General features: G+C 35.5%; 1 protein-coding gene across 3 annotated transcripts in view; it reads right to left on the reverse strand.

Annotated features, from left to right (window-relative positions):
* The window catches only part of LOC140166107 (synaptotagmin-5-like), a 218,228-nt gene that overhangs the window by 18,399 nt on the left and 177,598 nt on the right, over positions 1–22,231 (reverse strand). For all 3 annotated transcript variants that reach the window (XM_072189495.1, XM_072189493.1, XM_072189494.1), the window contains 4 exons: positions 15,678–15,868; positions 6,750–7,266; positions 5,402–5,505; positions 3,865–4,071 (listed from right to left, as the gene is read on the reverse strand). In XM_072189495.1, coding sequence (XP_072045596.1) covers positions 3,865–4,071; positions 5,402–5,505; positions 6,750–7,266; positions 15,678–15,848 — 999 coding nt within the window. In that variant the 5' untranslated portion in view covers positions 15,849–15,868. The remainder of the gene's footprint in view (positions 1–3,864; positions 4,072–5,401; positions 5,506–6,749; positions 7,267–15,677; positions 15,869–22,231) is intronic.

The following is a 22,231-nucleotide window of genomic DNA, read 5'->3' on the forward strand; positions in this document are numbered from 1 at the left end:
TTTTAATGCTTCGTGAATAAACAAAATGCGATACTGTTCAATGTAAGCAAATGCATTGCTTATCGATAACAATTTGGCTATTAATTTAGCGGAAGCTGAATTTGCGGGAATCAGACGTTTACCTTTCACTCTAAAAGTTTCGCATTGTTGGGAAACTATCTGAAAATCGTTAGCCTAAATATGTCAACAGTTTTCATCAACTCGGTTAGAAACATAGCATAAAATCCCTGCATAAAAATAAATGCTAACTTTTTAATCATTTGATGATTGTTGAGCATGACTTTTTAGGTTTCTGGAGCAGTACAAAATTACAGATGCAAATGTCAATGTTCAAATGAAATGACAAAAGAATAATAATAAAGATTAACGACATCTGCTAAATATAATATACCTGGCAACGCAGAGATGACGCTTACTAGATTCCAGTTGACATTCATAGTCATACACCCCTATGAAAGATATGATCTAAAACCTCCATACAGGGAATGTAAATTTCAAATAGGGTTACTGTATGAGTGACTCCGTTTGAAATCTAAACTCATTGTGTAGGAAATTAAATCCATGTCTTCCATTGGGGGTGTATACGTTTTAACTGGAACAGCCCATTTGCCTGGAAAGTGTCATTTTAATACCGGTATATAATTATAATGCAGTAATAATATATTCCTGATTTCTCCAACAATCTGTAAAGTGAGATGTATGTATCTAGGATATAGGGCACATAATGGCAAAATCAAAATGTGGCACAGTTTTTTGGCTGTACAGCTGTATCTTTAATGCGCACATTAGTATTGTGTATTACTCTGCTGACATACAGCCGGATGACTTATTACAGCTAGACTTACATTATTCATTGAACCTTTTTAACGAAACGAAGATGTACAGTGCACACGTCATTGCAAAATTATAAGAAACAATACACCACAATTTCGCACTTGCAAAGTCATACTAGAACTTTACATGACTAAATGATTTTAAACCATTCCCGGCAAGTCTAGTGTTAGTCTAATAAAACTAAACACGGTTTTTGTCAATTAGCAGTATTAAAGCATCATATGTATGATTAAAAGCCAAATTCGCTTATAATGTTTTAACATGCCATATGAACATCTGCATTATCAATTTACACGGGTTCATCTTTCACAGTTAATGAAATCTAAATACAACATTGTTAAGTTAATGTCTGCTATGCTTAATGGAAATATGAGATGCTTATTAAACAGAGCCTGTAATTATTATACGGTGTAAATTATTTTTAGAATTAATTATATCTACGTTCATTTTTTAGAGTTAATTATATCCACGTAAGTTTATGAGCTATCATAATTGGAAAGTGTCTTTTATCTTAAATTTTAGCAACACATTAAAAAGATCATTTCACCTATTATCAGTAGATATTTAGAGATTTAAACGCCCTGAGACAGGCATTGCTGATGCTAATATTATGACATGGCGTAACATATTGAGTGTTGCGAGTAAAATATAATAGGTTTGATATATAGACGCAAATTAGCTTATTATATTACCTAGACAAAATTATGTAGCTTTTAAAAGAACCCTGAACAATTTAAATTATTAAAATAATTCTAATTAGCCTACTTCGGAAATCATAATTAGCCACTTAACTAAAAACTACAGTGTATTTACTTCTTAATATCAATACATTGATGTTATAAGATATGAAATGAGTCCTGGAAACTAAAATCACATTCATATTTTTAAAAGTCTTGAGTTAAGGGGTGGAAATGACAATCCTTATTTCAAGCCTTGAGATTTCCTTTACTAGTCTTCTTTTCAGGTTTACTTGTCTCAATATTTGAGTGCAAACACCGCAAGGCCATGCTCCTCTCAGATTCACCTTAAACAGAATATAAATGAAATTAGGTCACATAGACGCTATTGTGCTTTTTAATATTTATTGCTCATTGTTGGTCGTGACAAGAAAAGGTAGGTAATGGAGAAGAAGTAGGCAATTTGATTTTGGATTAAGACATATGTCAAAGACAAAATGGCTATTAATATATTTTTTTAATGTATAACAATTATCCATTAAAAGTCTTGGCTTTTGATAAATACAACTTAATTGAATTAAGTGCTAAGTGCCACATGAGACTTAAATTGCATTTAATAAAGTTCAACGATGACAATTCAGAATAAAATAGATAGTTTCATTATACTATCAATCCTTATCTGTGTCGAGAATCTACCTTATCTTTTTTTTTCTCCTAGTAATAAACACTTTGGTTTCAAACCCAATGTTATCTACTGACAGTCAAGATGCACATTTAGTTCATTTTCGACCTGAATAACTTATTAAAGCTTTCTGATGGTCAATAAAGAATACTTGTGGGCTGCCTATGTGCCCGCTGGGTGATAAGCATTACATAGAGACAGGGAGACCTGAGATGGATTGCGCTTTGAAAGTTTTAGTGACGGTACACCTGACCTAGCTACTACACGTAGTGACGTAAATTCAAAATGGCGGTGAGTGCTATATGCTTAATAGATATAAATCTCTTGAGTCTGGGAAAATAAAATTACATTTCCGAGGCTAGATTGTCCGGAAGCAAAGCTTTTAACATATAAAAAATCTTATTCGCGTACATTTTGATAGTTTTGAGTTGTGGGAAATATAAGTACATTTACGAGGCTAGATTGTCCGGAAGCATTTGAACCTTTTAGCATAGAAAAAATGTTATTCGCGTATATTTTGATAAGAGTGCAGAATATTTTACTTTTTATTAAATAGAGGTAATCTGATCATATCAGGCATCTCTTACTACACATCGATTCTATCTGACATTGGTACTCGATCGCTAACATTGCTGGGAACATTTTTCATATTTCAATTACCACTTGCCTAGGCTGTTAACTATACTAATGGTAAATCTCGATGCCTCTTAGGAGTTCTTTCTAAATGTAAAAAAGTGAAAAGACACTCTATATTCATAACCTTTCCAACGATTTTCAAATTTGTAAGTAAGCTTATAAATTTATATATGCATATAAGATCTAGGTTATGAGGCATATCTGTCTAAATAAAAATGAGGCAAGGTGTTTGGCTATACAGCTGTATCTTTAGTGTGCACTGCAGTTTCTCTACTGACATACAACCGGATGATTACTACAGCTAGATTTACAGTATCCAGAGAAAATCAGATCACAATGTCCTCCAGTCGGTTTGCAGTCAACATGGTCAATGTACAGTACTAGTTGATCGAACGCGCAACGTAAACGCGTAATGTCAATTTAATACCATTCACGAGTACCGATTGGTCACATCGGCATCACGTGACATTGCGTATTTACGTACAGCGTCCTGGTTCGATCACTTAGTGATATCTGCCGCGAATGTGCACAATGAAAGAGACATAGGATCCCAATAATATGCTCATCCACCACGCCACAGTTCTTTAACCCAGTTTGAACATTGATGCGAATGACCTTGGAATATGTTGGGTTCAAAACTCATACTCCACTACTTCAGGTCAAATGTTTTGAATCATGATTGTCAAATTCAGGTCAATGAACTGTGCCAATGAATGAGAGAATTATTGATCAGAGTGGTGGCTGAATAGTTTGAACAGCTCGTAATTGGCGGGCCTTATAACATCGCGGATTAATATATTTTATTTTGAGAATTGTCTTGTGACATCTCGTCAGAAGCATCACAAATTATTAATTCAAATACTATACTTTATCTACTTTCTTTAACACGCACAATATAGACCAGGCAGGTCAACTATATCACTCGTAATGTGGGTCTACTTTTCGGCGTAGAGGTACTAGTAACAATTCCCGCCATTATCAAGCTGACCAAACTGCAGCTGAAATACAAACATATTCTTATACATTTAAACCTACCTTAATCGGGCTTTCTAAATCACTCCATACGTCCAGCTCACGTGACACGTCCACATCAGCAATTTTAATTTCTACGTCACCAATGGCGTCGTGGCGGGAAAACTTGTCGAAATCAAAAACACTAAGTCGCAAGGAGCGTACTTGCAGCTCTTCGTAGGTTATAGGAAATTTAAACACTTCATTAAAGGTAGGATTTAATGTTCTCCTCTGTGGAAATAATTATTGATAATACCGGTTAAACTATAGATAAATACATTTGCTTATAAAGTAACAACACTTATGTCAATTATAAAGAGAGATATCATTTTAAAAATTACAATAACCTATTTTTCATACATCTTATGATATTCCTTTCATCTGATCACGCAGTCTTACCTATTATTCTATAGAATGTATTGACTTATAAATTTCAATAGACATATTCCAATAAATTTACGCTGAAGATAAAATTCTTCCATTTCACAATATTGAAATACATTATTTCGTGTTATTTTTCAACACAAGTAAGTACCCGTACGTATGCAATCTCTGCGAAAGGGCGCCTCGCTGATCCAATACCCGACCGACAGTTTCGCTGAGTAAATTAAAGTTCTTTGTTTATAGAATAACATGTAAATATGCACCCAACCACCCGCCCTGTCCCGGATATTACTACGATGTTGATTTTCTAGTTTTGAAAAAAAATGCATTATCGGCTATGTATTTAGTTTGTATATACTGCTTCTTACAATGACAGGGCAGGAGTCTGCGATGATGTCGTCATTCCTGAGCATGCGCATTAATATGGATGAAAAAGTACAAAGTTTTAGTTCAATTGCCAATTTCTAGTCGCTCGATGTTAAGGTGGTACTACAACCCTTGATAAATTTGTGACTATTTTGGCATTTTTCTCAAGAAATAATAACACACTGGTAACAAAAGTTATGTATATTATAGGGGCAAGGAATCCAGTTATTACATTGGAAGTTCAGTGACTCAAGACAAGCGGTACGTTATTTATGATAAGAAAAGAGGTACCGCTAGAATGTACCTCATATCTTAACATAATATTATAATGAACCACTTGTCTTGAATCACTGAAATTTCAGTGAAGTAATTGGATTCCTTGCCCTATTATATTTTTATATTCCTATACTTTTGTTACCAGTGTGCAGTTAATTTTTGAGAAAAATGCGAAATTAGTCACAAACTTTATCAGGGGGTGTAGTACCACCTTAACCACTCGAATTATAAAACTAGCATTACTGAACCGTACGTTGGTTACAATATTGTGCATGACCTGGTTTTGCCTGCAGACCCAACAAGCTGTATCCACAATGTTGGCAAGATATGCACCCTGAGGGACAATTACGATATTGGTCAAACATTTCAATGTACCAGGACACAGTTCATAAACCCTAATATATTTGTATACTCATAAATGACCTTTGAATATGTTGGGGACAAAACGTACACTGCACAATTTGACGTCAACTTTTGAATCATAATTGTTGATGGGTATTATTGAACTATGCCCACCGGGGATGTGTTGACATACCTGCACTGCTGTCTGTTTAATTTTCCTTTCTTCATCAGGTTCTAACCATAATTTAACATAAGGGTCACTCGATCCTCCGAAGTCCATAGCTGGCAATCCTTTGCCTGTTTAAAGGAAAAGATCAAAACAGTTGTGAGATATTACAGATATTCAATGTACATGTAGGATTTGGAGTTATCTTCAAGAAAGTTGTACATGCCTTTCAATCCTTAGACAATTGGTAAAACAATTCTGTAGGTTTATAATGTGTGATTTGCTGCCTATTATTGTGATCAGATTGGTTTTTTTAACGCGAAAAAGTCCGTTTCAACAAAATGTTTTTTGTTTCATATAAGGAGGCAAAATCCAAACAATCACGAGCCTTTGCTTAGGCTTGGATGCTTTCAAATTTGTTCCATCTTTGGATCAAAACGTCGATGTTATATTGATACTCTCATTAACGAACTATTGACTAATTAGTAAGTTTTAAAATTGTATCAGTTATTCTATTACCCCGACTGCCCATTATTCAGAATCGCGCTCTTTGATTGGCTGAACCACATCACGTGAGAAAAACCTTTATTCTGCAATAATGGGTCGAGCGCCGTAACATATTCTACGCATAGCATTACCTTTGGTTACGCGTTGGATACATACGCGCTTTACGTGCATGTAAATAACTTCAAATATTTGAGGAAAAGGGATATTTTCTCTTTAAATCGCAATATTTTTGCGGTAAAAGTATAGAAATTAAAGGCTGCTGCCTTATTTGTTACATCAAATAGTGTGTCTTTGGCAGTAAACACGTTTAGATAATGAATGCGGCTGTGCCTCACGTATTATTTACGTTTTACTGCCTTGGACACATTATTTGGGCGTAAAGGATTCGGCATTGCCCTTTATTTCTTAAATACATTACACTCAAAGATTAAGAATTTGCACAATAACAACAGTCAATGGATAGTTCAACAATTTTAGGGATCAGCCAAGCATCCACCGGCGGATTATCCCAACATCGTACCAATTTGGATTCAGCGCCTAATTAAAATGCAAGTTCTAAATAATGCATAAAGATGTGAGTGATCGCCGTGCACCTAGTTGAAGAAATGAGCAACATTGTTATGAACAATGAATGAATTTATTTTAAATACGCGATATTTATTTGCTAAAATCTAGTAATCCCTCTAAGAGTTTTCAGCTTTGGAAATTTTTGCAATTTCAAGGGAAAAAATTGCCTCCTAATTTTTAAGTGATTTCAATCACTATGATTACTGTTGTTTTTTCCTTAACATCCTCTGAGCTTATTTCTCAAAATGCGGGGCAAATTTCAAGAACATGCTAATATCCAAACTTTGCTTGGGTTACTTGCCTTCTAAAATCCTGACAATGAAGTCCGATTTGTCGAAGTCATATTGCAGTTTCACGTGTATATTCCCTCTCTTTTTCGGACCTTTCTTCGAACCTTTCACTGGTTCGCCATTATGAGACAGTACTAGTTTCTCATCCTTACGGGCGTAAAGTTCTGGTTTAACCGCCCCTATATCTGAATCGAATGAACTGTGACTCATGATGCTTGATTGACTGGTTATACTCTGTCTCTCTGGATCCGATGGCGGACTTGGAGAAGATTCTGGATGTTCAACAGGGCTGGGTGTGTCTCCTCCTTGTTTACGTTGATATGGAGGACTTGGTGAATCTCCGTGCCTGCGATAGTGTGGAGGGCTGGGTATATCCCCTTGTTTTCGTGGATGCGGAGATTCTGGATGTTTGTGACCGTTAACCTCTGAGACTGATGATATTGATGATTGTGAAGTTTGATGAGTTATTGTAATCCTGGAAGCACCCGGTTGTATTGTCACTTTTTCCCCTTTTGGTATGAAAAATTCCTGCAAAATAATAATAATAATAATAATAATAATAGCAGCATGGATACGGATATTGAACTCATCATTCTTGACATTTGCTTAAAAAGTTACCCTTTTTAGAGTCTTGGTTAGCATCTACAATGATCTGCTGACACTTGACCACCCATCGGGTGGTCATGTGACCGGAGGATTGTAAACACTACGCTGAATGAAGACGCCGTGATGGTGTCGCAAGCTACGTGGCTGCTAACCAAGACTCTGAAAAAGGAAACTTTTTAAGCAAATAATAATAATAATAATAATAATAATAATAATAATAATAATAATAATAATAATAATAATAATAATAATAATAATAATAATAATAATAATAATTTTAAGTTACATGTTTATACCAACCTAAGCGAACAAAACCTAGCGAGAGAGCAGCATTTGTGAAGTGAGTTTACACAAGGAAAGGTCATTTATCGATTTATTCTCAAGAATGAATTTCTCACGTTTTTTTAAATTTTATTCTCCTTGCACAAGTGGTGACACCTGCCACTGGTGGTGTACGGCAAACTTCTTCTTGAAGCCTTGCCCTACTATATTCAGGTCAGATTAAGCCTTTATGTTTGCTTTTAGATCTAACGTGAGCTGACAGTTGGTATCTGGGGACCTCGCTCTAACGGCACATGAAGTATGTCATCTGGTCTCAATAACTCAATATAGAATAGAATAGAGTAGAATTTCAATTTCAAATTTTTGTTAAGTAAATTAATATCTGAAAATTGCATGATTCTCTTGGGATATTCTATTAATTATGTGAATTATTAAAATTCAACTTTATAATATCTCTGTTTCTTTTTATCCTCCGATACGGGCTCACATCACACGGATGCACGCGCGCACCCCCACATGTCAAACAACATATTGTCACGTATTGAATTGGCAAAGAATGAACTAAAAACAGGACTATTTAGACTTAGTTGGAATTTGGATAAAAGAAAACGTGCTAACATTATGGCTGGCAAAGCTAAAAAGGCCTCGGTGCAAATAAATTCATTTTATGTGAAGTTCCTGAAACAGGAAAGCTTACAGTTTATACCCCTAAATTTTATGACACATGCACACACACACACCCACACCCCCCACACACCCCCCAACCCATCCCCACCCCACACATACCACTTGACATACAACAACGCGCACCGGTATTACCAACCACATATCGTCACGTTCTTACGAAATCAAGAAAGTAATCCAATACTGACACTGTATACATCATCACTCAGGACAACATTTACAAAGGGCCATCATCTTCCTGGACCACAACCGTAATAAAACTCAAGGAGAGCAAATATCGACAGCTATTCTAGAACAAGAGACAATATAAATATTGACGCTCAGCCACGTCACAATCATATCCTGGCCGGAAAGGTAATATTTTACTTAAGATTTACGTTGCCCTTTAAAACAAATTAAGAGTATATTTTTCATTTGATGAGCAAAGCAGGTATCAATTAGGTTATATTTGAAATGCTTTTATGTTGTTTGATCAATATTGAAACCCCTGGCAGACGTAAGATAAACATGATTGGTTACTTAATGTCATTGATATATTTGTATAGAAATATATTAGTCATAGACAATATTTCATTATTTGTATCCTCGTAGTTTTTTATGCGAGTTTATTGACCGTTTTAATAATTTGAGAAATCTAAACCATCACTGAGGATTTTAGATTATATCATGTTAGATTGTGTTAAGTTATATTGATATATTTTAAGCAATGCTCTTAATGACATAACATCTTCTTGGTATGAAGTGCAGTGGTGAATACCGTCTCATTGCCTTATGGCAGTTAAAATAAAACTTAACTCCTATCTTACGCAGGATGGGTGTCCCTTATGTAGTGCTGAAAGGGCTCATATCGGCCATCCTATGTGTTTTTTAAATATAATGATGATACCACCATACCCAAGGGTAAGCTATGCTGTCAACGTCCAAGGACTGGAAAACATCCAAACCGTGTCTAAATTGCTTTTGAAACTCAAAAATTATAGAGTAGGGATAGATTTATGCCACAATAACAAGTACAAAATCCCATGAAATGTCAATATTCGCTTTTATTGGCAGAAATGTCAATTTTGGCCAAGATTATCTTGTTTGTAAGGGAAACAAATTCGGAGATCCACCGAGGTTTATAGATACGTAATATACTTAGTATATCGGTATCTTTGGTATCATGGAAAAAGTGATAGTTTTTAATAGGTTTGAATAGACATTTTCTGTCATATTTAGCAGAAAATTTGGTAAAAATCGGATCCCCGTGTGACTTTTTAGTCGGAAATAAATTTTGGTGTGTACTTTATACTTAGCCATTATACGGGAGGGCGGCCTCACATTATGACGTCATAGCGATATTACGCGAGGAATTTTTACACTTATTTTGGTATCACTGGATATGTGACACGTAGCTGTGCATCGCTAGCAAATATAATAGTGCACATGGTATAGAACGGTTGCAAACCCCGTTCGTAGTTCGTGAAATATATTTTGCTTCGATAGAACGAGACTTAAACGTTAGGGTTAAAATTGCCAGGAGACCTGTGAATTAAAATTTAATGGGATACATGGTCAGTATAAATATATATACATATTTGTGTTTCAAGAAGCTCGGTGGCGCAGCGGTCTAAGACTTCGAACCATAGTTGCTAGGTTGCTCGAGGGCGTGCGTTCGAGTCCCAGCGGTGTCAATGTGTTGTCCTTCACACTATTGCCTCTCCCTACCCAGATGTACAATTCGGTACGGCCTTTATTAATTGCCAGGAAAGTAACAGGCTGTGGAAGAGGTTTAGCGACGCCCCCTCCCCGTAGAAACATTACATTTAAGATTCTGGCCTAATTGCGTCGAAAGAGAGACGGACATTCCGGCCTGTGAACACAGTCTCGTCCCTTTATAAATCAAACCGCATTTACTAGCAATGTCAGGATTGTAATACAGGATACAAGGCTTTTACTGATGTTTAATGCAGTAATTGAAACCTCTACACAAGTTTGTTGACTCACAAATGAATTCTATTGGTAATTAAAACTAGCAATTGAAAACCCGACAGATTTTGTGTCGTAAGTATAAGACTACATGTAGCTTTTTGTGACTGCAATGTGCTTTTTTTAGTATTTATCTTACTGCCTGACTACCCATGCGTGCTCCGTATTTGAACAGATGTAAAAAAGTAATGGTTGTCTCGATAAAATATCTTTATTTGTAATATCTCTGTTTTTTATATTCGAAGCATCAATATGTATTGTGATATAAGATACTTTACTATACGGTATATCACGTTTGAGACTTTTGCTATGAATTATAGTTTTGATGCTGCTAACCCAGGATTTGTGATGTAAATTGTTCAGTTTCCGGGATTCCAAATGACTTTCTTTTGAATCGGTAGCCTGTAAACATGAGTGCCATGTTAAATCACATACCCGCACAAACATACCCACCCCGGCAACACACATACCAATTCACAAACTTAGACATCCCTCTGACACACTCGTATTTATAATCATAACTTTGCGCACACCGTATTGCTCTGAATCTAATACTGACACCGTACATCATCATTCATGACAATATTTACAAAGGTCCATCATCGTATTGGTGCATGGACCACAAACTGTAATAAAACTCAAGGAGAGCAAATATCGACAGCTATTCTAGAACAAGAGACAACATAAATATTGACGCTCAGCCACGTCACAACCATATCCTGTCCGGAATTAAAGGTCATGTTTTACTTCAGATTTCGTTACCCTGGGAAACAAATTAGAGCATATTTTGTCAATTGGATGAGCAAACAAAGGTACTAAAATCATTATAAACATAATTTGAAATGCTTTTATGTTGTTTGTCCGCGGATCAATATTTAAACCTCTGAAAGACTTAAGATAAAATGGTTTGATACTTTAAATGTCATCGATGTACTATAAGTAAACAAATATCGTATTGGCAGTACTCATCTTTTTTTTCCATTAACCTTTTGGACCAATGTTAATGGACTGTGTAAAAAGGACATTGCCACATCACTGAAGATGTCATATGTTATATCGATACAAGTTTTCTAGAATAGCTGTCGATATTTGCTCTCCTTGAGTTTTTTTACTGTTTGTGGTCCATGCACCAATACGATGATGGACCTTTCAAATACTACGCTAAATGATACAAATTATATTTTTTCTGTTGAAACTGTGAAATTATCTTATTATAAACTGGTGGCTTTAACTACCTTGTGGTGGTTAAAATCATGCATACGGAGCTGAAATGATACCCCTTATATCAAGCCCTGGGATCTCCTTTATAGAACTCATACTATTCTTTTTTTGTGTCAACTTTATTTTTTTCAATAGTTGAGTGCTCCCGTCCGACCCCGGCGTCCGACACTCTTTAATGCTGTTATTAACAACATTAACACTAGGTTTGTTTCGCCAACAATTCTTTACACAAAACTCTAGAAAATTTAAAAACAACCCAATTAATTGTGTAGTATAATGTGGAGCTGCTTCTTGTAACGGCAATGACCTTTATGGAGGTGAAGTTGATGCAGACCTAGCTGTTAATCAGAGCGCTCATGATATGATGTAAGCCCAGTGGACTTTTTTTCTTCTTTCTATTTCTCCCTGTTCCATCTTAACTGTATTACTGCTAGCATGATTTTTAAGGTTTTGTATTTATTTGGTTTATATTTGATACATTAGTCTCAATAATTGGACCAACAATGTTAAACAAACAAGCAGACAAACCTGAAATGGTTTTAACATTTAGTTTGTAAGATAACAACTTTATGGAGGACTCATATTGACTCAGAATCTAAGCTAATTCAGACCCTCCAAATGGCTCTCTCTCTCTATAATACGAGAGAGCCGCTAGCCGTCCATTTTGTTCCTGATCGTTGACATCACGACATGGTTGCCTTTTAATGACAGGTCAAGTGGGTTTGTGGTTTATTCCATTTTACTAGTACTTTGAAAGAGTTCGTGCAATGCCAAAGGGCAGGCAACAAACCCAGTTTTGATTACAATCATCTAGGTTATGCTTACACGTTTTTAGCCTAGGGTTCAATTAGGGTTATAAATGGCAATCCAATCTGATGATATACAATTTGTTTGATGCTACTGTACAGAGTTCGCAGTGTACATTTTCCAGTTTCCGGAGCTCATCATAAAACAAGTTGCAACTTTCATGTCAATATCTTAAAGGATAATTTAAACCACTATCCTTGTATATTTTGTTGTTGTTTTGGGTCCATTTAAACACAGGGACGGGTTAGGAACAGTCAGTGGTTAACAACTTACTGCGAGCTACGTGTACAGGCATGGCTCTTCTGTGCACGGGACCAATGGTTAACGTCCCCTCCGAAGGACGAAATTCTCTCATGGCTCATTCATGTCTGTTTAATTCGGATTTTTTCCAAGTCAATACCACAGTGAGTTTTCCACCGCTGGGTACCGAACCCTGGACCTCATGCACTAGAAGTGAGAACTCTAACCACCACGGTTGTTTGATGTGATCATTTATCATTTTTTCTAACAAAACATTACTATAATGTTCAATTCTAGACCTGAATAACACCAACAGCTATCACACTAATAAAGTGTATATACCAAATTATTCATCTTTTTCTGCTTTTTTCTGGTAATTTTTATTCTATAAAATGTATATTTTTGTCCAAATTGAGGGCGCTATTTACATATATTTTAAATTTAAGTTAGCCAAATAATATGAGTTTTTTGAAAATTCCCTTGTCATTCATTGGTCTGTTTGCTGCTATTCTAATACCATTTTACAAGTGTCTATCCCTTGTAAAGATGCAAACAAAATTTTAGATCAATAGCGCCATCATTGTTTGACTTTTCTTAATAATGACTCAGTTTTACAATAATCAGAATGTTAATACTGATATACGCCTTTGTATTAGTCATGACCTTTGAGAATTCCAGCATACCCAAACATTCTTATAGCATGTAGAACACCGAATATATAATACATCGCAAAATTATCAAATAAAGAACGTACGTGAGGGATTGTAGCTTCTTTGGGTCCTAAAGGGCACTTTCTACAGAGCGTGATATATTGTTCAGAACAATGAATTCAGCATTTCCAGTATCAAGCACATATTGCATACTTATTATCACTATTGTGACCCATTCTTTCAAAAAACGAGGCATGTGGGAAAAATTTGAAAATTGCGTATTGGTGCAATTTCAATACAGTACGCTTTTAGCTTTAAGTTGTCATTTAAATAAGCCCGAAGCCCTTATGTTCATTCTAAAGCAGAAAGTGATGCGCTGGATGGGAAACTCATAAATAGAGATATGCGCGTTCTAAAGTTGAAGGTCGTTTTCATATCCTTACTAAACAACAGCTGTGGGGCTTATGTTATTTTTAAATATGGCCTGGACATCATCCAGAAACAACAATATCAGCAGGTAGAGTTGTCAGTTACGCGCTCAGTCTCCGACAATGGAATCACGACTGTTTGATGGTATGTAAAACTGATTCATTTAAAGAAAAGTTGAACAATGATGGCGATATTTATCTAAAATCATGTTTGCATCCAGGCGGTGAGTGGCATGATGGTCGGAGAGAGCCGGCAAAACCGCTCGGCCGTATGGCATTTTCCATATACTCGGTTAGTTTTGTGGGGTTCATTAACGAACCCCAACGGTTTTAGCTTGTATTTATATTATTTATAAACATAGGCCTATTTGTTTGTGATATTTCAAGCGTTTTAAAATTTCAAAATAATCCCATTCATTACACGGTTTTACTTAATTTACTGAATTTAGAGAATGCACGGCACATACCACCTGTTTGCATCTTTACAAGGAGTAGACACTTGTAAAATGATATTAAAACATCAGCAAAATATTTCAAAATATATTCAAATATAAAATATATATAAATGTAACCGTACAGCACGAATGAGCCGTAAATTCCCTAAATTGTATTCTGAGTTACAGTGTAAAATGTGTACGAAGGTCGTATTCATCGGTAACTTAAGCTGGCGTGACATCTATCTCATTTTGATAGTCAAACACCAATCAATAATCCTATTGTTGAAGTTGATAATAAGCTTCAACCTTAGATGACTATAGAAATTTTAATAGCTCTGGTCTTTGTTTGCTTTGGCTAAATCCTGTTCAATGAGAGAACTTTCTTAAACCTCGTTGACTTGGGGATGATTTGAAATGACCGCCATTTATGACTGTTTGATATTTATTGCCAGCAATGTGGAAAAAGAGACACACGTAGAAACGAAAAAAGCTATAATTTTGTTGAAGTAGCAAAGTTTAACAAACCATAACCCCGCTTCTGGATAATCGTTTGAAGTCAAATGATATACCTAGTACCATTTTAAAGCTTATGATGTATATTTTCTAAACATGAAATAAAACAAAATTGACCGGGGGAGGAATTTACGGCTCATTCGCCGTGAACGGTCACAAATAGCGCCCTCAATTGGCACACAAATGTACAATTTATAGAACTAAAATTACCACAAAAAAACCCAGAAAGAGATGAATAATTTGATATAGAAAGGAAAATCTTTGTTAAAAATTGCTACAAAATATAATTATGTGTATATGCAGTTTATTATTTTGATAGCTGTTGGTATTATTCAGGTCTGAAATTGAACATTATAATAATGTTTTGTTAGAAGAAATAATAAATGGTCACATAAAACAACCGTGGGATAGGCTCAAGATTCCATTACATTACGCTACAGGTGTCCTTAAAGTTTTTAGTAATTCTTCTTGACAACTAGAACCGTAAGAAAGTTCACAATGAATGAACAATTTAACATTTTGTCATGCAGCCGATGGCATATGACCCAGATGGAGGAGTCGGTTACATCAGATGACTTGTTCAGTTCCGCTTTCTACAAAGTGACCTTCACCTAAGGCAACTGGTCATCAAATGTTGACAGTTGGTAACATGTGGCAGGATGGGCGTTTTATGGGTATAGTATATTTGAATGAGCTACCGCCGTCTGTTTACGATTACCATTTGACTTGGAAGGGGCCGGAAGTTGAGGTCAGGAAAACTATTATTCGCCGTTGTTTCGTTTTTGCACTAGGTATTGGCTAGGTTTAAAAAAATCGTTTATAGGTGTTTATAATGATAGGGAGGAAGTAAATATTTTTGCTCATGTGATGGAGAAAGTTTTGTGTTTTCAAAAGCGTCCAGGGAAGTGATATATAGTTTGGTAATGTTTTATACATGTTCAGGGGCCAAAACAAATCTTTCACAACCTTTCATGATGTTTTCACCCTGGAACATGTATTAGACATTATAAAACCCTAAGAAACTATACGTAACTTTAGTGTATACATGTTGAGGGACCAAGTGGACTTACGGTCTTCTTGCGCTCAGATCTTCATATCCTTACCTGTGGTGGTTGTGAGAATGCAACGTTTCCTGGTATACTCTCTGGGTCTTTCTTAGCGTACGCCCCAGTGCATGGATACTCCGTATGCTTATTGTACAGGTAAAAGATGCACACCACAACTATGCATGCTGCAAGGGCCCCTAGCACAGCAAGGACGACCGGAGACGCCATGACGGATTAGATGGTGTCACCTGGAAAGAGAAAAATAAAAAACGGGAACAAAATTAAGGGCTTTGATCTAGTATGATAATAGTATCCTCACGGACATGTAACGAACCTTTAAAAGGTTATGAGTGCACACACCGGCATCACTGGAGCCACCCCACTCTGGTCTCCCTCAAATGTGGTGTAGATATTTACACAATAAATGGTTAATATTTACTAAGCAAATCATACAGTATTGACTCAAGTACATGATACCTGCCTCCCAATACTATACTTGGACCAATTGGTGTTGGGACCATTTATTTTGTAAATATCTATACCAGATTTGAGTGGGGCCAGAGCGGGGTGTCCTCACTAGAGTGCGACCAGTTTGAGCGCCAATATAAGGGAAAGCATTTGCATCGGCCTGATAGTTTACTATACATTTACCTTTGAGTACCTTTACAATACCAGAGAGATATGCATAATTGAGTATTTTAAGGCAACCTTTTTGGTACACAGCAAGTGAAGGTGCTTTGTAATTCGTGTATTAAAAAAGTATGGATTTGGCTTATTTTCTTAGATAATTAAACATTGTCACATTCAGTCCTACGAGCTTCGTTAAACCTATTCCAAGAATGGCATTAACAGTTTCTCAAGGGAGGCAAAAATTCGCGCACTCCTATTATGACTTCATCTGGACATATGCCCGCGAACAGCACAAACATCTGCAATTTTAATGCACGAATGAGGTACGTTTTGATCTGAAATACAGCTAAAGGGCTTGACTTTTGGTTAATTCTGTTTATCGCAATTTTTGAACGCCGCCGGTTGTGATAATTCTTAATACTATTCTTTACTTTAATGTTTCAAACAGTTCATTCCAAACATAACCTTGGCTATATTTTTTATGTCTTGTTGCCTTCACATCGATCTCTACTTGTTTCTGCTTGTCATTTTATAGTCACAATTGTGAGGTGCTATCTTATATTATACAAATATACGACAGGAAACCAATGGCAGAATTTCAAAGCTGACAGCAAATATATAACTTGAGTATAAATCAACAAAATATCTCGTGAATTATGCTGTTGAACAAAGCCAAAGCGAAAACAACACCCATCCTTCTTTGTATGTATTGAACTTACAACAGTTTACATTCCGCGTTTTTGGTGACAACTTTGGAGACAATTACAATCTCGAATGCATGACAGTGGTGTATTTTGCAAATTATAGTTTGCATTATTTATAAACAAGCTGGATTCAAATTTAATGTAAAAGGTAAGGAAACGTTATACTTTTAAGTACAAAAGACACTGCAATAACACCTTCTTTGTTCTTGTTGCTTTTCAACTGGGAAATAAAATATCTTGCATCGAAAACTAATATGAACACTCTTTACACAACCCGATATCTGAGTCGAATGATTGGATACATAATAGTATCGAATAAAAATTAAATTTTGACCTAGACTTGCAGCTCTTTGAGTACTAACATTACCTGTCTTTCAATAAACAAATACCTTAAAATTTCACTAATCTAGCAAAAATAGTTAATATTTCAAGTATTTTCAAATACTCTCTGTAGTGCACAATCTGCTAAGAGTTAATCGGCATGTCTCAAGTTGATTTCACAAACTATAACAGATGGGTTGTTAAATTATTCATCTTAAAAGCACCCTGTGACGACACCATGCACAAGCCGGCTTTCCCGCGCTTTTAACATCTCGACAGCAGCTTATCAGACAGTTTTACCTTTATAAGTGGATAGCAGACGACATAAATTGTACTTTTTATTTGAAATATTAAAAAAAAAAATATTGAAAATGTTATGATAGTTAATGTAAAAATCCATTCAAATTTGTAAAAGAATGTCTAGATTTTGTTGCTGTTGTTGTTGTTACTGCATTTTGTTTTTAAATAGATTTTCTTTGATCTTATTTAAAATGAAATCCGCATGCAAAAAATAAACAACATTCTATAATCTTTGTTGTTAAGAGCATAAATCTTACGACTTAAGGTAAGCGTAAAATATTAATATGCCAAGGGCGTCCTAACTCTGGCCCTTAAAAGCCTCTCACTGAATATTTTACATGGTTTAAGTAAATGCGTTTTAACTGAGGTAGACAAAAGATATTTGAAAAATTCACAAGAAGTACGGCTTTAAGTTTGCTACAAAGAGTGTTTATTAGATTGAGTTGGTGTGACCTTGACAATATGTCTATAAATATTTATTTCATCAATGCAGATTCTCATCTTTTACAAGCTTTTGTTACCTTTAAAGGTCAACCAGTGTCATTGCTTATTATTGTCCTTATTTTCTATGGGGTTTTTGATAGATTTCACTCAGAATAGGCATATAGAAAAGTATTGCATATGGGACTATGGAGAATGAAGTACAATGATGATTACATTTCAAAATATTTACATGTGAAGCGCTGGAAACAGAGAAGTTAACGGGTTATTTAAAATAAAAATGTGACAACGTGATGATTGCATTTCAACATCTTTGCATGTATGCGAAGCCGCAGAAACATGTAAGTTAAAGTTTTCATTTTAAAAGTACAAATGGATTGTGTAAGGTTTGTACATAAAATATTTTGTGTAAGAATGTACAACCATGCAGAATATGCAATCAGACTATACAACCAAGTTTTAAAAAGGAAGAACTATCTAAAAGAAGATCGTTTAATTTAGACTTCAATTGTACTTTAATATTTAAAACATATCTAGGACCAATATTGTAAAAAAATCAGTGTCGTAGCGTCATACGGGCGCGGGGGAGGGCACGTTCTCCCCATCGATCTGAAAATTGCCGAAAAACGGCTACCGGTGCCCCAATCATGGTCCACCCCTCATTATTGTCGACTCATTATTGCAAATTGATCGCACTTTTTAATGTATAATGATTGATGTCGTGGGTACTAGACATCATCGGCGATAAGGCTATATGCAATTATTGTTATTGTTTTAAGTAAAATACCATGAGTGTATTGCCTGTACGCACATACCATGAAAATATCCTCATAACAAACATGTGGTTTATTGCAATAACAGCCCGGTAATAGTTCGACGATATTAAACATCAGTAGATTACGTTGGATGTGTAGTCAAAGGTATCTTGTTGAAAAAGAAAAGAGCAAACTTTTCAGGAAATACGAAACCTTTTATGAACAGCGATGCATTACAACAAGTCTGCTGCTATAATGTGTCAGTAGAGATGCATACAAAATAAATTGTGAGAGATTTAGTTTAAGTCTGTGTTATCTGTGTTATCCTTCATGTGAGCTTACACGAAATTAGCCTATTGTCAAGACTTTACTGAGAGATAAAACAGCTCTATTTCGTAAGGTGTATAATCCTTGTCTTGATACTAGGCTAGCTCTGTGTAGGATTACATGAAAGCAGAGAAGATCATGAAAGTAATACATTGGGGTAACCTGTTTTCCTTGGAACTTCATGTTCACGGGAGCGAGCAATGCATTTATCATTGAGTGACTCAGACAACAATATCTATTGTCAGCTGAATTACCGTAATCCATAATCAATGGGGCACACTGCAAGGCTTTGCCGGTAATACTAATTCCGGATAGCCAATACTTCATCTTAGTCTTTCATTGTCCTGATTAGTGCATACCCGATCAGTGGAGGCATGTCAAAATGCTACTGTAAACAAATTAGTTTTAAGAGCGTATTTGAATTGGTAAACAGTCTGCGGGTTTTTGACATGAATAGGCAGTTTATTTTGAGTAGATACTTTGCAGAAAGATCGGTGACCATAAAAATGAGTTGAAACAAATATGTTGAAGTTGCGAAGATCATGAAGATATGCGCAAGTTCCTGGATGGCTTGTATTCATAAATAAGATCTGTTAGATAGTCAGGAGCAAATCCATATAATTCAAATCAATATGACTTTTATGCATAATAATATATTTTACAGGCAACCAGTTAAGATTGCGTGGTACAGGAGTGATATGAGTAAAGAAGCGAGTACGTGTGACATTATCTGGTGCTATAATATCCTGTAATATTACATCACCGGAATTGTCCACATACTTTTGGGCAGGTTATCAATTTTCAATATACATATCTTAAATGCAGAGATATTTTGCTCCACAACGCCGTTTTCCCCAGTGAAATCGGACATTCCTAAGCGAAGATATTGAGTTATGGTATTATAGAATTGAAAACTGAGATATCGGCCTTTAAAAGTATTATTGACAATGTTGAGAGTAGGAATGACCTTGAAAAATGCCTGAAAAATACAAGATGCGAGTTACGCTCGTATATTCCGGTCTGAAACTATCAGACAATATTTTAAACATTATTAACATCACAAATTCGCAACAAACCATAATTGTGAAAAAAATCACCCAAGTTCACCTATTTCTCTATTTTCGATATTGCGCAAAAGTGTCTCCTTGGATATACCACGTCACATATTCTGGTTGAAATATTGTTGTCACAAATTGCAAAATCAACCGACATTTTCAAAAAGCGGCTCTAAAAACCATTTATACTATTTAATTATGCACAATGTGCAATGCACAATATTCAAAATAATCACTTACAACCCATATGACCTGAGATAAATGTAATATTTTACTTTCCATGACCAATTTAATTGGCAAAACGTTACCATAATCAAGCAGGAAAATGATAGGAAAACGTCTCGTCCCATATCATCATCCCATTGTCTGCAGTATATCACGTTACATTATAATATCCGTTGCTGGAAAATGTAAGGCGTTTGAAACGCTTATTTAATACAGTGGATGATCAAAGAAACTAAAAGGGTAGTGTATTACCTCAGAGCCTTACAGTTCAAAATTATCAGACAGATTTTATTATGCAACACGTTGATACCATTCTTCAACATACTGACGTACGTCCGTACGTCACCTTGTGTTGCATCACCTTATGTTGCAGAAACAAATTCGGAAGTTTTCAAGTTTATAAATAAACTTGTGCATAATGTCTTAAGGAATATATAGATTTTTTATTCCAGAAATTTATGATGCGAAAACAACCATGAAAGCGTGTCTGGAAACACACAACTTATCTTTTGTATCAACATCGAAGAAGCACGTCGGCAGGATGTAGTGATTGATGATCAGACATGCATGTACTACCATTTCAAAATACTCTCATTGCTCAGGACGCTGTTCTTAACCCTAGTACCCTTTCCACTGATAGAATGACCTTATGGGTGCAACCTAAGGTCAACTTTTGAGCTATGAATATTGAATGAATTGAATGGAGATTATTTAACTGCGGCATTTGGAGATGGGGTCGTTTTGGCTCATTATTTATCGTATTAACAAACACTAATGCATTGGGCTAATACAGTTGAAATCCATACACCCCCTATAGAAGACATGACCTTAATCTCCCACATAGGGGGTGTAGATTTCAAATGGAGTCACTAATTCAAGTACCCCTATTTGAAATTCACACTCCCTGTATGGAAGATTAAGGTCATGTCTGCCTTAGGGGTGTATGGATTTTAACTGGAATAACCCATCATTTAATTAGAACATGGGTGACAGTCCATTATGGCTTATACAATGAATGATAATGGATCGTCATGACATAATAACTCTGGTAAAGTATGAAACATTAATCTCATTATTATGAATCTGATACGTATTGAAGTTATGTTAAATCATGTGAAACCTGATCACGTCACGTTTGCTCTTTCCTTTATTTCACACGCAAGGTGGTTGCTGTCACAATATATACTGATTAATTGATAATTAGATGCAGTGAAGAGGAAAGAGCTCACTTCCAAAAGATGTTGAATTCAGTAGCGGCTTTAAATGTAAATTTGCCATTTTTAATGCTGCTGTAATTGTAAAAATAGATATCTTTCTTATCTCAGATCAGAATTCGAAATTCACAGATAAGAAATAAAAATCTTTTTCTGCCAAAGGAATCAATGTGTGAAAAACCCCTATCGGCAACACAGCATATTCACAAGTACAGGGCTTTCAATTATCGAATCATGATTCACATTACACTTGTAGTTATTATGGCATTATATTCGCTACAATTGCTACCATGAGTATGGGAAACATGGATGTCATATTATGGATATGAAATATTGAACAGTCGTGTTTCTTGTATTTGAAAGACATTTAAATGCAACGATAGAAAACATGCTCGTAGTGGTTTAAAGCCGAGATGACATGCTGCCGAAAGCAGTAGCATGTTAAAGTTGTATTCTTTATCACTCTACAAGTCAATGGCGGCAATAGAAGCAAACATACCTTTCGCACCTTTTTAGAGTATATGTTGGTGCTCAGGTATGGGCTTTGATCTAAAATACCCAGGGTTACATGATTCTAATTATGCCAACAACAGCCACAGACTAAATGACAAGTAGTTGTTGATATCAAAATAAAGCAAG

The sequence above is a fragment of the Amphiura filiformis genome, chromosome 12 (genome assembly GCF_039555335.1).
Source record: "Amphiura filiformis chromosome 12, Afil_fr2py, whole genome shotgun sequence".
NCBI classification, from domain to species: domain Eukaryota; kingdom Metazoa; phylum Echinodermata; class Ophiuroidea; order Amphilepidida; family Amphiuridae; genus Amphiura; species Amphiura filiformis.